Here is a 15,308-nt window from a genome sequence, read left to right on the forward strand (position 1 = left end):
AGGTGGAGGTTGCAGTGAGCCAAGATCACATCACTGTACTCCAGCCTGGGCAACAGAGCAAGATTCCGCCTCAAAACAAGAAAACAAAAACTGGGGTAAGTGTTAAATATACAGTTGAAGAACTAAGAATAAATGGGGGATAGAAGGAAGAAAGTACAGTATGCTATACCAGTATGTTCTGAAAATGTTGATATAGTATAACTATTTTAAAAATTGGGGTGCTGGGCGCAGTGGCTCACGCCTGTAATCCCAGCACTTTGGGATGCCAAGGTGGGCAGATCACCTGAGGTCGAGAGTTTGAGGCCAGCCTGACCAACACGGAGAAATCCCATCTCTACTAAAAACACAAAATTAGCAGGGTGTGGTGGCACATGCCTATAATCCCAACTACTCGGGAAGCTGAGGCAGAAGAATCACTTGAACCCGGGAGGCGAAGGTTGCAGTGAGCCGAGATCGCACCATTGCACTCCAGTCTGGGCAACAAGAGCGAGACTCCATCTCAAAAAAAAAAAAAATGAAATAAATAAAATAAAATAAAATAAAATAAAATGAAAAATTGGGAAAGAATGGGAAAAGCAAATGGAACACTTATTTCAATTGCCATATTGGTTGTGGTTGTATTCTGAGACAGTTGCAAGTGTAAGGTTAATAAAAGAAATGAGTAACTGTGGGATGTTCTAATTCTATCATGCTCTGTGTTCTTGAAAACCAGGACTCTCAGTATAGAAGAAGAGCAGTATAGTTGTAACAGAAAGGTTAGATAAAATCCTATAGGCCGGGCACAGTGGCTCATGCCTGTAATCCCAGCACTTTGGGAGGCCGAGGTGGTCGGATCACAAGGTCAAGAGTTTGAGACCAGCCTGGTTATTATGGTGAAACCCCGTCTCTACTAAAAATACAAAAATTAGCCAGGCGCGCTGGCTAATGTCTGTAATCCCAGCACTTTGTGAGGCCAAGGCTGGTGGATCACTTGAGGCCAGGAGTTCAAGACCAGCCTGACCAGCATGGTAAAACCCCTTCTCTACTAAAAATACAAAAATTAGCCAGGCGTGGTGGTATGCATCTGTAGTCCCAGTTACTTGGGAGGCTGAGACAGGAGAATTGCTTGAACCCGGGAGATGGAGGTTGCAGTGAGTCAAGATCATGCCACTGCACTCCAGCCTGGGCAACAGAGTACAACTCTGTCTCAAAAAAAAAAAAAAAGAAAGAAAGAAAGAAAGAAAGAACACACCATGATTTACAGTTTTGCCAAAGGACCGAACCAAAGTCTTCTCAAATTCAATGTGCCTGAACCTGCCCCGTGTGCTGATATCTAGAGGACAGGGGAATGTGCTGAACTGTGCCATGAGTGTGCAATCAGCAAAATACAAAGTATGTGAAACTCTATAGGTCCTAGGATCAGGTTTTTCACCAGGTAAATTCTAAGGAACTGGAAAGAAGGAGGAACTTCTAGATTAAAAAAGAAATGTAAAATAAAATATACATCTAATAATTTTAAATTGATAATATTAAAATATAGATATATGCATTTAGGTGTTGCAGCAGTAATCAAATGCAACAAAGTGATTACCATTTAAATCAGTCTAGTGGTTACTTTTGTGGGGTTGTAATTGTTGAAAGGATACAAAAAGGACATATGGGGTGACTGGCTGAGTCCTAAAAGAGAATTTCCTTATAATAAAGCATTCGGCTATAAATTTTGTGTCTGGTTTTCAGTACTTTTATTTCATAATTTTTAAAATGTTACAATCAAAAAAGAAATCAAAACCCTTAGGGTTTTCTACTAAAAAGTTTGGATGTGAATACTTCTACTGTAAGTATCACCTGATGGTTTTTAAGAAATTGCCTATATTATAGAAATATTTCAAAATAAACTACAAATATTTGAAAAATATTGAATTCTTATGTATGCATAGTTATAAAAAGTCAAAGAATTAAGCATACTTTTCTAACACAAAACGTATTTTGTTATAGTATTATGTAATATAATTTGGTTAAATGGATTTTTTTTTTTTTTTTTTTTTTTTTTTTTTTGAGCTGGAGTCTAGCTCTGTCACCCAGGCTAGAGTGTACTGGAGTGATCTTGGCTCACTGTAACCTCTGCCTCCTGGATTCAAGCGATTCTTCTGCCTCAGCCTCCCAAGTAGCTGAGATTATAGGCACCCACCACCACACTCAGCTAATTTTTGTATTTTTAGTAGAGACGGGGTTTCACAGATACCAGTGTTGGCCAGGCTGGTCTCGAACTCCTGACCTTGTAATCCGCCCACTTCAGCCTCCCAAAGTGCTGGGATTACAAGCATGAGCCACTGCGTCCGGCCTAAATGGACTTTCTTGACTTTCAAAATTTTCCTTTCCAACTCCCGTACAAGATTATTAATGTTAATCTATTACAGATTACAGCAAGAGCATTGGAGCAGGTTTCTTATTTCTTTGAATGTCTGCATTTTGTTTCACTCTCTATTTTTTTACATAGAACAAAGATGAGTTATCGTGCCTAACCATGATGGTAGTTATTAATATGTAGTATTATACATAGAGTGTTATCTAATTTGCAAACCGAGATCCTCCACCCACTTGCCTACCATGTGTCTTTTCCATATAATAACGACTGATATAGACAGTTTTTTTTGTTAGATGTGTAGGAATCTCAAGGATGTAAAGCAGATTTAAATCATCAAAATTAAAGCAGTTTTTAAATGCACTATAACAATAAACATGGACAAACATATAACTGTGTTGTACATTTTTGCCCATCAAGCATTGACAACTTCCCTTCAATTTGTTCAAGCAGCATCTTAAACGGTGCAATTCAGTGGTCCCTTTTCCCTTCGTTTTAATAAAATTATGTGGCATTCGACTGATTCACATATTCGAGAAGTGACCGGTCTAAGACTCTTCGGATAAGAGCTTCCTCAATTATATTAAAATCCTACAATAAAGAAAAATAATTAGAAATATTCAGAGTCAATAGTATTTCAGAAACTGGAGGATGAGGGTCAATCCAACACCCTCATTTTGCAGGGAACTAAAGTTAGGAGACTTGTTCAAGGTTCCACAAAGCTTGTCATAGAACCCAGGACTTTTGCTTTGGGGCTAATGAATTTTCTCCTTCACTTTCCTTCCTATCAATTAACTAGTTACTGTCATAATAAAAAGTCTTGATTCGAAATTTGAAGTTTTTATCTGATATAATGAGAAGTTTTTAGTCATCATTACAAATTCTGCTCAGAGTGCTATGTTCCACACAATCCTGTAAAATGGAGCAAAGTTCAGGCACCCCCACAGGCTTCACCAATGCCAGCAGTACCACTGAATAGCTATTTCTGAAGCAAATGTTAAAAACAAAACTTTCTCTTTACCTCCCTATGTATCAAAGTGGAATTCAAAATTCTATGTCAGCACATTCTATAAGTAAAACAAAAACCAGTAAGAACCCTATCCTCTGCAATCCCTCTCCTCTTCCACAATAACAAAAGATGAAATATCTATTCAAAGTCCATTCTGCAACATAAAAACAAAAAACAAAAAAAACTCCACAAAATCCAAAGGAAAGCCATAAAGCACAGCAGAGCACAAGGTTTGGTCTTGATACTGGCTTGTTCTTAGGTAATTTAGTTAACTTTTGAGCTTCAGATATTTCAGTTAAATGAAGATAAAAATACAGTATTCACTTCACGGAAGTTGCTACAAGGAATAAAATGTGATATATACATAGAGTGCTTAGCTTAGCATATAGTAGCTCAGGAAGCAAAAAATCAAAACAAAGAACACTACTTCAAGCTCACTTCCATACCCAAGAAGATGGCTGTGAGTGGCTGCAAAGAATTCTTATCAAAGTGGCTTCATCCTGCCTAGCTCTGCATCATGCTTTGTCTGAAAGATCTTGAGAACAGACTGAACATGATTAGCCAGAACAGCCATAGAATCGACCTGGCTTTAAAACATCTCATAGAGCTAAGGTAAAGAGAAACCTCTTGAGACAGAGTCTCACTCTGTCGCCCAGGCTGGAGTGCAGTGGTGCGATCTCAGCTCACTGCAAGCTCCCCCTCCTCAGTTCACGCCATTCTCCTGCCTCAGCCTCCCGAGTAGCTGGAACCACAGGCGCCTGCCACCACGCCCGGCTCATTTCTTTGTATTTTTAGTAGAGATGGGGTTTCACCGTGTTAGCCAGGATGGTCACGATCTCCTGACCTTGTGATCTGCCCATCTCGGCCACCCAAAGTGCTGGGATTACAGGCGTGAGCCACCGCACCGGGCCAAGAGAAACCTCTTTGTTTTACCAGAGAGAACACATAGACCAGAACCAAGTTCTGTTGAGGCCTGTGTGCCATATTGGCCACAAAAGACACATGCTTAGAGATATGGAGCTGAGGATTTAAAGCCTCTGTCATGTTCCTTGTTCAGTTCCTCAAGTGGTCCTAATAATTCCACTCCTATCCCATCTCCAATTTGCCTAACATCTGTGCCTGAACTGTGCAAATCACTTTATATACATTATCTCATTTAATCCTAAGAAGAGTTTTGGGAGTAGGTGCTTTTAATCTCTTCCCTTAACCAATGGACAAAATGAGTTTCAGAGGTTAAATGCCTTCTGCAAGGTCGCACATATGTGACAGAGCTGTTGCTTAAAACTAGTTTAGAACCTGAGCTCCTTATGTCCAAACTGGATAATAATTGGCAGATAGAAAGCATGGAGAAAATTCTCAAATGATGATCTTGAATCGTTATTAAATTTTATCTTGAAATTGCATTTCTTTTTTTTTTTTTTTTTTTGAGACAGAGTCTCACTCAGGTGCCCAGACTGGAGTGGCGCGATCTCAGCTCACTGAAACCTCCACCTCCTGGATTCAAGCGATTCTCCTGCCTCAGCCTACGGAGTAGCTGGGACTGCAGGCTCATGCCACCACACCTGGTTAATTTTTTTATTTTTAGTATTTTTAGTAGAGATAGGATTTCACCATGTTGCCCAGGCTGGTCTTGAACTCCTGACCTCAAGTGATTTGCCCACCTCGTTCTCCTGAAGTGTTGGGATTACAGGCATGAGCCACTGTGCCAGGCCGAAACATTCTATTTTCTTGATTTCTTACATAATGCTAATACTCAACACTATAGCTATATATACATTTTTTCCTCTATAATTTTATTCACTTGGATCAGAAAAGTAAGCTTAACAAAGACAGCATAAAAACATAATGTAAAAATAAGAAAATATACTTACTATGAAATCATCATAAAACAAAGTGTGACTAACTTGCAGATGTCTTATTAAACTGCCACTGAAGCTGCTTGGATTCTCATCGGGTATTAAACGGCAAAGTGGACAGAACTGGAAACAAACAAGACCAGGGGTTCAAGAAAGAATTTAAAATAGTTATTAGTGCCAGAATTAAAAACAATGGCCAGGTGCGGTGGCTTATGCCTGTAATCCCAGTACTTTGGGAGGCTGAGGTGGCCGGGTCACGAGGTCAAGAGATGGAGACCACTCTAGCTAACATGGTGAAACCCCGTCCCTACTAAAAATACAAAAATTAGCTGGGCATGGTGGTGCACGCCTGTAGTCCCAGCTACTCGGGAGACTGAGGCAAGAGAATCGCTTGAACCTGGAGGTAGAGGTTGCAGTGAGCCGAGATCACGCCACTGCCCTCCAGCCTGGCAACAGAGCAAGACTCCGACACACAAAAAAACAAAACAAGGCCGGGTACAGTGGCTCACACCTACAATCTCCACACTTTGGGAGGCCAAGGCGGGTAGATCACGAGGTCAGGAGTTCAAGACCAGCCAGGCCAAGATGGTGAAACTCTGTCTCTACTAAAAATACAAAAATTAGCCAGGGCGCAGTGGCAGGCGCCTGTAATCCCAGCCACTCGGGAGGCTGAGGCAGGAGAATCACTTGAATCTGGAGGCGGAGGTTGCAGTGAGCATTGCACTCCAGCCTGGGCAATAAGAGCAAAAACAAGACAAAACAAAACAAACAATAACAACAACAAAAAACAACAGGTAACCATTTCAAAAAGAAACTGTCAACTTTATTCATCCATTAGCCATACCTCAGTATTATGTTATAAAATTGCATAAACATGAAAGCAACATTAAGCAAATAAAATTACATTTATGTCTTCATATGCATTTCTCGCTCATATGCATATATAACAATATAACTATTTGTTTCATATTCATCAATTTATTACTTAAACAATATTACAGTTAATAGATGTACCATAATTTACTTAATTAGTTTGCCTACCTCTTGGAATACCTGTTTGTATGTGGATATTTTGTTATCACAAATGAGAGTAACTACAGTGTTTACCTTTTAGGGGATTAGTTCCTTAGGAGAAATGACCAGAAATGGCAATTACCAGGTCAACAATCATGAACACTGGCCCAGAGTGGTGGCTCATGCCTGTAATCCCAGCACTTTGAGAGGCCAAGGCAGGTAGATTATTTGAGGCCCAGAGTTCAAGATCAGCATGGCCAACATGGCGAAACCCCGTCTCTACTAAAAATACAAAATTTAGTCAGATGTGGTGGCGCACACCTGTTATCCCACCTACTTGGCAGGCTGAGGCAGGAGAATTGCTTGAAAAAAGATTTCACCAGGTTTTGCCTGTACTCGTATCTTTCAGTATGTGTGTGTGATATAGTTTGGAAACTTGTCCCCACCCAAATCTCATGTTGAAATGTAATCTCCGGGCACAGTGGCTCAGGCCTGTCATCCCAGCACTTTGGGAGGTGGATCACTTGAGGTAGGAGTTCATGACCAGCCTGGACAACATGGCAAAACCCGTCTCTACTAAGAAGACAAAAAAATTAGCCAGGCGTGGTGGTGCACACCTGTAGTCCCAGCTACTCCAGAGGCTGAGGCAGGAGAATGGCCTGAACCCGGGAGGCAGAGGTTGCAGTAAGCCAAGATTGCGCCACTGCACTCCAGCCTGGATGACAGAGTCAGACTGTCTAAAAAAAAAAAAAAAAAAAAAAAAGATACAGACCATTCTGTCACTACAAAGGAATGTCAGTGCGTTGCTATCCTTTATTTCCTTCTCTCTCCCTAACCTCTGCTCTGTTCTCCATATTATTATTATTATTACTATTTTGAGAAACTTGTATAAATAGAACTATAGAGTATTTAACCTTTTGAGATTGGCTTTTCCCATTGAGCATGACTTTGAGATCCATCTAAGTTGCTGGGTGTATCCATAGCTCCCTCCTCATTACTGAGTAGTATTTCATGGTATGGATGTCCCATAGTCTACTTATCCATTTATTTCGTAAAGGGCATTTGGGTTGTTTCCAGTTTTTGGTTGTTACAAATAAAGCTGTAAGAAAAATTTGTGTACTAATGTTTGCATAAACATAAGTTTTCATTTATCTAGGACAAATTTTCAGGAGTGTGACTGCCTGGTTATATGATAGGTATATGTTTAACTTTGTAAAAAACTGCCAAACTGTTTTCCAGAGTGGCTGTACTATTTTACATTCCCACCAGCAATGTATGAATTATTCAGTTTTTCCTTATTTTCCCCAACATCTGGTAATGTCCAAATTTTTTTATTTTAGCCACTTTGTTAAATGTATACTGGTATCTCAGCATGGTTTTGATTTGCACTTTCAACATTTTGGCCAGGCTGGTCACGAACTCCTGACCTCAGGTGATACACCCACCTCGGCCTCCCAAAGTGCTGGGATTACAAGCATGAGCCACCCCACCCAACCCATGCATTCATTTTTTAAAGTATGAGACGCAGACTCATTACTGAGTGCCAAGTATGTGTTGTTAGGTAGTAAATTAGGTGGTATTCTCATTTGATCCTCACAACAACTCAATGAATTCAATGCTATCCTTATTTTGTTGATGAGCCCAATTTCAGAGAAAAAAAAAATAGCTTGAATTTACTCAGCTGTAAGTATCAGATCTGGAATCAACTTCAGTTGATTCCAGTGTTCTTTTCACATTCTAACAGTGTCCAATTTATCAACTTGGGTGATAACGTTTTTCTTTATTTAAATGAGGTCTTTTATATACTTCTTTCTTACTGTTTTATGAGGATCTCAGTTTCAATATGCTCAATTTCTATAATTAAAGGTCTGAATTTTGCTCAACTTCGCTAATTTTTACATCTTATTTTTAGTAAAATTACATCCTTTTAATTAATTATTATTCAATTTATAATCATGTACAATTTCCTAATGTTCTTGGTTAATTGGCACCACTGGTCATTCCAAGACAGCATTTAACTTTCCCTGATGCCACTATGTGTAATAAGAACAGAGCTGAGACCAAGAAATATTTCAACAGAAGACCACTATTAATCCTTGTAGTGTGGGAGAAGGAACCTGCTTACAGAAATTTGTTCATCCAACACTCTTTATTATGCCCCCACTATGTGCTCGGCACTTAGAATATGGAGATCAGTAGGATACTTTGAAGTTAGATACTTTGGGTTCAAATCCTAGCACCAGCAGTGTGATCTTGAGCATGTAAGTTTCCCCTTCTGTGAAATGGGGATAATATCACCTGCCTTGTAGAGTAGCTGTAATATTTACAGATAATGTCTTCAGTGTGCCAGGTAACCATCAAACATTCAATAAATGCCACACATTTACTACTATTTGACCCCTGTCCTTGAAGAGTTGGAGCTCCCTGAAGGAATAAAATACCATGTGTCTAGTTGATCCCTACATTCTTAGTCCCCAGAAAATAGTTTCCAATTTCATCTCAGCCTCTTGCTGATTTTCTGTGTCTCAGAGCTGTTAGATTTAAAATAATACACCACTTAATATTACAAAGCTCAGTCACATTAGCTCAGTCTTTAGCACATGTAATAAACAGCTGCCATTATTATCACTTAAGCAGATACTTTCAAGAGTGTATCATGCACCATATTCAAGATGTGAACAGACAACTGTTCAAGACCTGTAAAGGGAATTACTAATTTTGCCCAAGGGTTCGGAAGGGCTTCAGCAGAGTTGCTGGTAACTGAAGTGGGTCTTGAAGAATGAGCTAGCCAGGCCAGCAGAGAGGAGCATCACAGCAGAGGAATCAATGTGGGAAAAGGCAGTAAATCCTAAAAGAAAAAGGCCTGCTTAGGGCAATGGAAAAAGCTCAGTGTAACTGAAGGTAGGGCAAGTTGGGGAAGTGGCGGGGGATGAGTTTGGAATGATAAGTTGGAACTAGCTCTGCTCCGTATTTAGTCAAGCACCTGACATGGTTTTGGTAGACTTGATGCAAAGAGTCAGAGGTACAGAGATGTCTATTACCTTGATCCCTACCATTAAGGAGTTGATTAGAGTCTAGTGGAGAAGACAAATACAGAAAACTTGGAATTTTAGGCCAGGCGCAGTGGCTCACGCCTGTAATCCCAGCACTTTGGGAGGCTTAGGCGGGCAGATCATGAGGTCAGGAGATCAAGACCATTCTGGCTAACATGGTGAAACCCCGTCTCTACTAAAAATACAAAAACTTAGCCGGACGTGGTGGCGGGCGCCTGTAGTCCCAGCTACTCGGGAGGCTGAGGCAGGAGAATGGTGTGAACCCGGGAGGTGGAGGTTGCAGTGAGCCAAGATCGTGCCACTGCACTCCAGCCTGGGTGACAGAACAAGACTCTGTCTCAAAAAAATAAAAATAATTTTTTTAAAAAACTGGAATTTTAAGCAAAGAAGTTTTTGTTTTGTTTTTGAGACGGGATCTCACTTTGTTGACCAGGCGGGTCTTGAACTCTCAGATTCCAGCGATTCTCCCGCCTCAGCCTCCTGAGTAGCTAGGATTATAGGTACAAGCCATTGTTAATCTGACATTGATAGGGAACTATTGGAGTCTTCAGTCTCTGGTGTACCTAAAATTTAATTGTGTGACTACAGACACATCTGTCAAAACAACATTGCAAACAATGGGCTGAAGTCAGTACTAGTGGAAAAACTTCTTTTGTTTCTTAAATTGGGAGATTAGACCTGAGGGAAGAGAGGGTAAGAATAGGAAGGAGAAAGAAATGGTAGATAAGAGACAGACTGAAGGTTACCTAAGTATTGACTTACACTCAATGTTGTCCATTTCCTAATATCAGCTCATCCTTTCTTGCTTGTCTCTACTCAATGCTCCCAGGCCATACTACTTATATTAAGAGCGAACAACTGTACAGTATACATTCAAAATATGTTAGCTTCATCTGTGTATGGATTTTTTCTGATGGTGAATGCAATGGGTGAATAATAGCTACCATATTAGAAGCTACTACCAACTTCAGATAATTGAAAACTGTTTCTAAGATTAGCCTCCCACTTATTATGATAATATCATAATAGTGATATTATCATGTCCTTATGCTCCCACCAACCTGCCCCAAACAATGACAGGTCTGTAGTGGATAAGCTTACAGCCCATTCACTGTGCAGGCCAGTGTGTCAGGGACCGGACATCTGCCTGTCCTGATTTGTGACCTGGCAGCTTAGAAGAGCTTCACCTCATCCTACTGATGCCTTCAGTTGATCTCCTTAGCCCTGTGGTTTCTATTTTCTGGCCTCAAGCATGTTGACTCCAAATAGGCCCTTTCTGTGCAGTGAATCTTCATTTATTGTTCTTTCTTTTCAAGAAATTATAAAGCCAAAAATAACCAAAATCATTCAGTAGATTTTCTCTACCTTTGTTTTACAAATGACCAAATTGAGGACCAAAGAAATCCTCTTGCTAGGAAAAGGGAAAAGATCTCCTGACCAAGCCTGCTTTAATAGGATTAAAACAAAACAACACTTGATGTGGATGGAAATCAGAGGAGGAAGATTCTTTTGAAAGGTTATTTATTCCTCCAAAACCTTAGGATATAGATTATTTAATGCTGGTCAAAATATAATCAAATTTTTAAAATAGTCAAAATCAAATCAAAATGGATTAAAGACTTGAATCTAAGACCTCAAACTATGAAACTACTAAAAGAAAACATTGGGGAAACTCTCCAGGACATTGATCTGGTCAAAGATTTCTGGAGTAATACCCCACAAATACAGGCAACCAAAGGAAAAATGGACAAATGGAATCACATCCAAAAGCTTCAGCACAGCAAATGAAACAATCAAAAAAGTGAAGAGACAACCCACAGAACAGGAGAAAATATTTGCAAACTCCTCATCTGACAAGGGACTAATAACCAGAATATATAAAGAGTGCAAACAAGTCTAGAGGAAAAGAAATTAGCAATCCAATTTAAAAATGGGCAAAAGATTTAAACAGACATTTCTCAAAAGAAGACATATAAATGGCAAATAGGCATATGAAAAAGTGCTCAGCATCATTGATCATCAGAGATATGCAAATCAAAACTACAATGAGATACCATCTCACTGCAGGTAAATGGTTTTTATCCAAAAGTCACACAATAACAGATGCTGGCGAGGATGTGGAGAAAAGGGAAACGTCATACACGGGTGGTGGGAATGAAAATTAGTACAACCACTATGGAGAAGAATTCAGAGGTTCCTCAAAAAACTGAAAATCAAACTATCATATGATCCAGCAATCCTACTCCCAGGTATATTCCCCAAAGAAAGGAAATCCGTATATTCAAGAAATATCTGCACTCCCATTTTTATTGCAGTACTATTCAGAATAGTCAAGATTTGGAAGCAACCTAAGTGTCCAGCAACAGACACGTGGGTAAAGAGAATGAGGTACATATACACAATGGAGTACCATTCAGTCATAGAAACGAATGAGATTTTGTCATTTGCAACAACACAGATGGAACTGGAGGACATTATGTTAAGTGAAAGAAGCCTAGCACAGAAAGACAAACTTCACATGTCCTCATTATTTGTGGGAGCTAAAAATTAAACCAATTGAACTCATAGAGATAGACGGTAGAATGATTGTTACCAGGGGCTGGGAAGGGTAGTAGGGATTGGGGGAAGTGGGCATGGTTAATGGGTACACAAATATAGTTACACAGAATGTGTAAGATTTAGCATTTCATAGCACAACAGGGTGATTACAGTCAACAATCATGTATTGTACATTTAAGAGTATAGGCCAGGCACAGTGGCTCATGCCTATAATCCCAGCACTTTGGGAGGCCAAGGTGGGTGGATCACCTGAGGTCAGGAGTTTGAGAACAGCCTAACCAACATGGTGAAACCCTGTCTCTACTAAAACTACAAAAACTAGCTGGGCGTGATCACGTGAGCCTGTAGTCCTAGCTACTTGGGAGGCTGAGGCAGGAGAATCCTTGAACCTGAGAGGCGGAGGTCGCAGTGAGCCAAGATCGCACCACTGCACTCTAGCCTGGGTGACAGAGCAAGACTCCATCTCAAAAAAAAAGAGTATAATTGGATTGTTTGTAACACAAAGAATCCAATTACATGCTTAAGGTGATGGATATGCCATTTACCCTGATGTGATTATTACACACTGCATGCCTGTATCAAAGTATTTCATGTGCCCCATAAATATATACACCTACTGTACATCCACAAAAATTGAAAGTACCTATATGGTCATACTTCTCACTTGCCTTCTCTTTAATTATTTTTTTAGAGATGGGGTCTCACTGTGTCACCCACACTGGAGTGCAATGGTATGATCATGGCTCACTGTAACCACAAATTCCTGGCTTTAAGTGATCCTCCCACTTTGGCCTCATAAAATGCTGGGACTACTGGCATAAGCCACGGTGCCTGGCCACTTCAGTGCTTTAAAGGAAGCAATGGTTCTCAGTGTGGGGTCCTCAGACCAGCAGCATTGCCACCATCTGGTAACTTGTTAGAAATGCAAATTTTCAGGCTCTAGCTCAGACCTATTTTATCAGACACTCTAGGGGCAGGAGCCAGCAATCTATGTTTAAACAGGTCTTCTAGGTGATTCTCAAGCATGATGAAGTTTAAGAACCACTGCCTTAAAGACAATGTAATTTCTTTCAGAGAGACAAGAGAAAATAGTAGGTGAACAAATGAGAAATTCTAAATCTAATACCTAGGCTGTAATGGAGAACACCTTTCTTAACTCCAGTACCTATAAAAAAAACCAGTCATTTGGACCGGGCGCGGTGGCTCACACCTATAACCCCAGCACTTCGGGAGGCCGAGGCAGGTGGATCACCTGAGGTCAGGAGTTTGAGACCAGCCTCACCAACATGGAGAAACCCCGTCTCTACTAAAAATATAAAAATTAGCCGGATGTGGTGGCATGCCCCTATAATCCCAGCTACTTAGGAGGCTGAGGCAAGAGAATTGCTTGAACCCGGGAGGCAGAGGTTGCAGTGAGGCGAGATCGCGGCACTACACTTCAGCCTGGGCAACAACAGTCTCAGAAAAAAAAAGTCATTTGGGGTTCTGTTTTACTAAGAATCATTATTAGGCCAGAAATATGACTTAATCATAAAAAAGCTAGTACAGTGCTAAATAATGAACTGTATGGATAATATTCAATTATCTAGAATAATGGTTGTTTCCTCTGTTCTGCGTTCACTGACCATACTTGGAGTGCTGTGTTCTATTTTAAGTGCTGGGTAAGGAAAATATCAATAAACTGCAATAGACACAGAAGGGAAATTAACATGTTGAAAGGTCTAGAAACAAAATCCTTGTAATAACTGGGTTACCATTCTGGAAAACTGCAAGCACTCACACAGTAAGTTACTTATCACCTTGAGAAAGAGTCTACATTAGATCACCTCTGAGGACCCTTTTCTCTACAACTGTGTAAAAACCTTTATTAGCTCAACACTATAAACAGTCCAAGTATATTGTAGAAATAGAAATACTGCTGTATGTCTATTATGTAGAAGCTTGAGGAAGACAGGTGAGAAAGAAGGTTTGTAATTTTTTGCCATGTAAAAAAAATCATTGTTGGCATAAAGCCAAGGGCATTGAATTTTTTTTGTACCTGTTCTCATTCTCCTACTGTAATCCATGAGAATTAGAAAAACTTCCCACTCCTTTTGCTCTTTTTTAAAAAAAAAAAAAATTCTTTTTGAGACGGAGTTTCGCTCTTATCTTTTTTATTTTTTAATGTTACTATCTTTTTTTCTAAAATCATCTCTTTTTTTTTTTTCTGAGACAGAGTTTTGCTCTTTTTGCCCAGGCTGGAGTGCAATGGCGCGATCTCGGCTCACTGCAGTGCAACCTCTACCTCCTGGGTTCAAGCGATTCTCCTGCCTCAGCCTCCCGGGTAGCTGGGATTACAGGCATGGGCCACCATGCCTGGCTAATTTTGTATTTTTAGTAGACACTGGGGTGTGGTTTCTCCATGTTGGTCAGGCTGGTCTCGAACTTCCGACCTCAGGTGATCTGCCCGCCTCAGCCTCCCAAAGTGCTGGGATTACAGTTGGGAGCCACCGCACCGGGCCAGTCTTTATTTATGTGAGTCACTTTCTCAGAGCTTTGTAGGGCAATTTTAGAACAGTCTAGATTTACGAGGAGTCAGTACCTAAAGTCTGTTCACTTTACAGAAAGTCTACGAAATCTCTCCTTCTTCCTACATGATCCACTTACTTTTGTTTTCAGAAATATTGAAGAAAGTAAGAGTCCTTGCAAATTCCAGGAAAAAAAACTCCTATATGATGTTTAAAAAAAAAAGTATATTTTATAAAGGCAGCCAGAAATAATGGATTTCTTAAGTTTCTTAAAATTAGGATTTAAATATTTTTTAATTTTTAAATTTTTTTTTTTTTGAGATGGAGTTTCACTCTTGTTACCCAGGCTGGAGTGCAATGGCGTGATCTCGGTTCTCTGCAACCTCCGCATCCCAGGTTCAAGCGACTCTCCTGCCTCAGCCTCCCAAGTAGCTGGGATTACAGGCATGCACCACTACAGCCGGCTAATTTTGTATTTTTAGTAGAGATGGAGTTCTCTATGTTGGTCAGGCTGGTCTTGAACTCCCGACCTCAGGTGATCCGCCCGCCTTGGCCTCCCAAAGTGCCGGGATTATAGGCGTGAGCCACCGCACCTGGCCTAAATGTACTCTTAATAAGCCTCACAATCCCCAAGTGTCAAGGGAGAGACCAGGTGTAGGTAATCGAATCATAGGGCAGTTTCCCCGATGTTGTTCTCATAATAATAAGTTCTCACAAGATCTGATGGTTTATAAGTGTGTGGTAGTTCCTCCTGCATTCATTTTCTCTCCTGCTTGTGAAAAAGGTGCCTTGCTTTCCATTTGCCTTCTGCCATAATTCCTGAGGCCACCCCAGCCATGTGCAACTGTGAGTCAATTAAGCCTCCTCCTTTCTTTCTAAATTACCCAGTCTTGGGCAGTCCTTTATAGCAATGTGAGAACGAACTAATACAGGGAAGCAAGATGTTGGAACAGGAAAAACTAAATCAGA

General features: G+C 40.3%; 1 protein-coding gene across 2 annotated transcripts in view; it reads right to left on the reverse strand.

The window, feature by feature from the left end:
- Positions 1-2,013: 2,013 nt before the first annotated feature.
- RNF125 (ring finger protein 125) overlaps positions 2,014-15,308 on the reverse strand; it is a 48,125-nt gene continuing 34,830 nt past the window's right edge. The window contains exons 5-6 of one of the 2 annotated variants that reach the window (XM_023207738.1): positions 5,222-5,329; positions 2,014-2,932 (exon numbers count right to left, since the gene is read on the reverse strand). In XM_023207738.1, the coding sequence (XP_023063506.1) occupies positions 2,846-2,932; positions 5,222-5,329 (195 nt within the window). In that variant the 3' untranslated portion in view covers positions 2,014-2,845. The remainder of the gene's footprint in view (positions 2,933-5,221; positions 5,330-15,308) is intronic. The other variant, XM_023207739.1, reaches the window with a different exon arrangement.

This window comes from Piliocolobus tephrosceles, chromosome 18 (genome assembly GCF_002776525.5).
Source record: "Piliocolobus tephrosceles isolate RC106 chromosome 18, ASM277652v3, whole genome shotgun sequence".
Taxonomy (NCBI): domain Eukaryota; kingdom Metazoa; phylum Chordata; class Mammalia; order Primates; family Cercopithecidae; genus Piliocolobus; species Piliocolobus tephrosceles.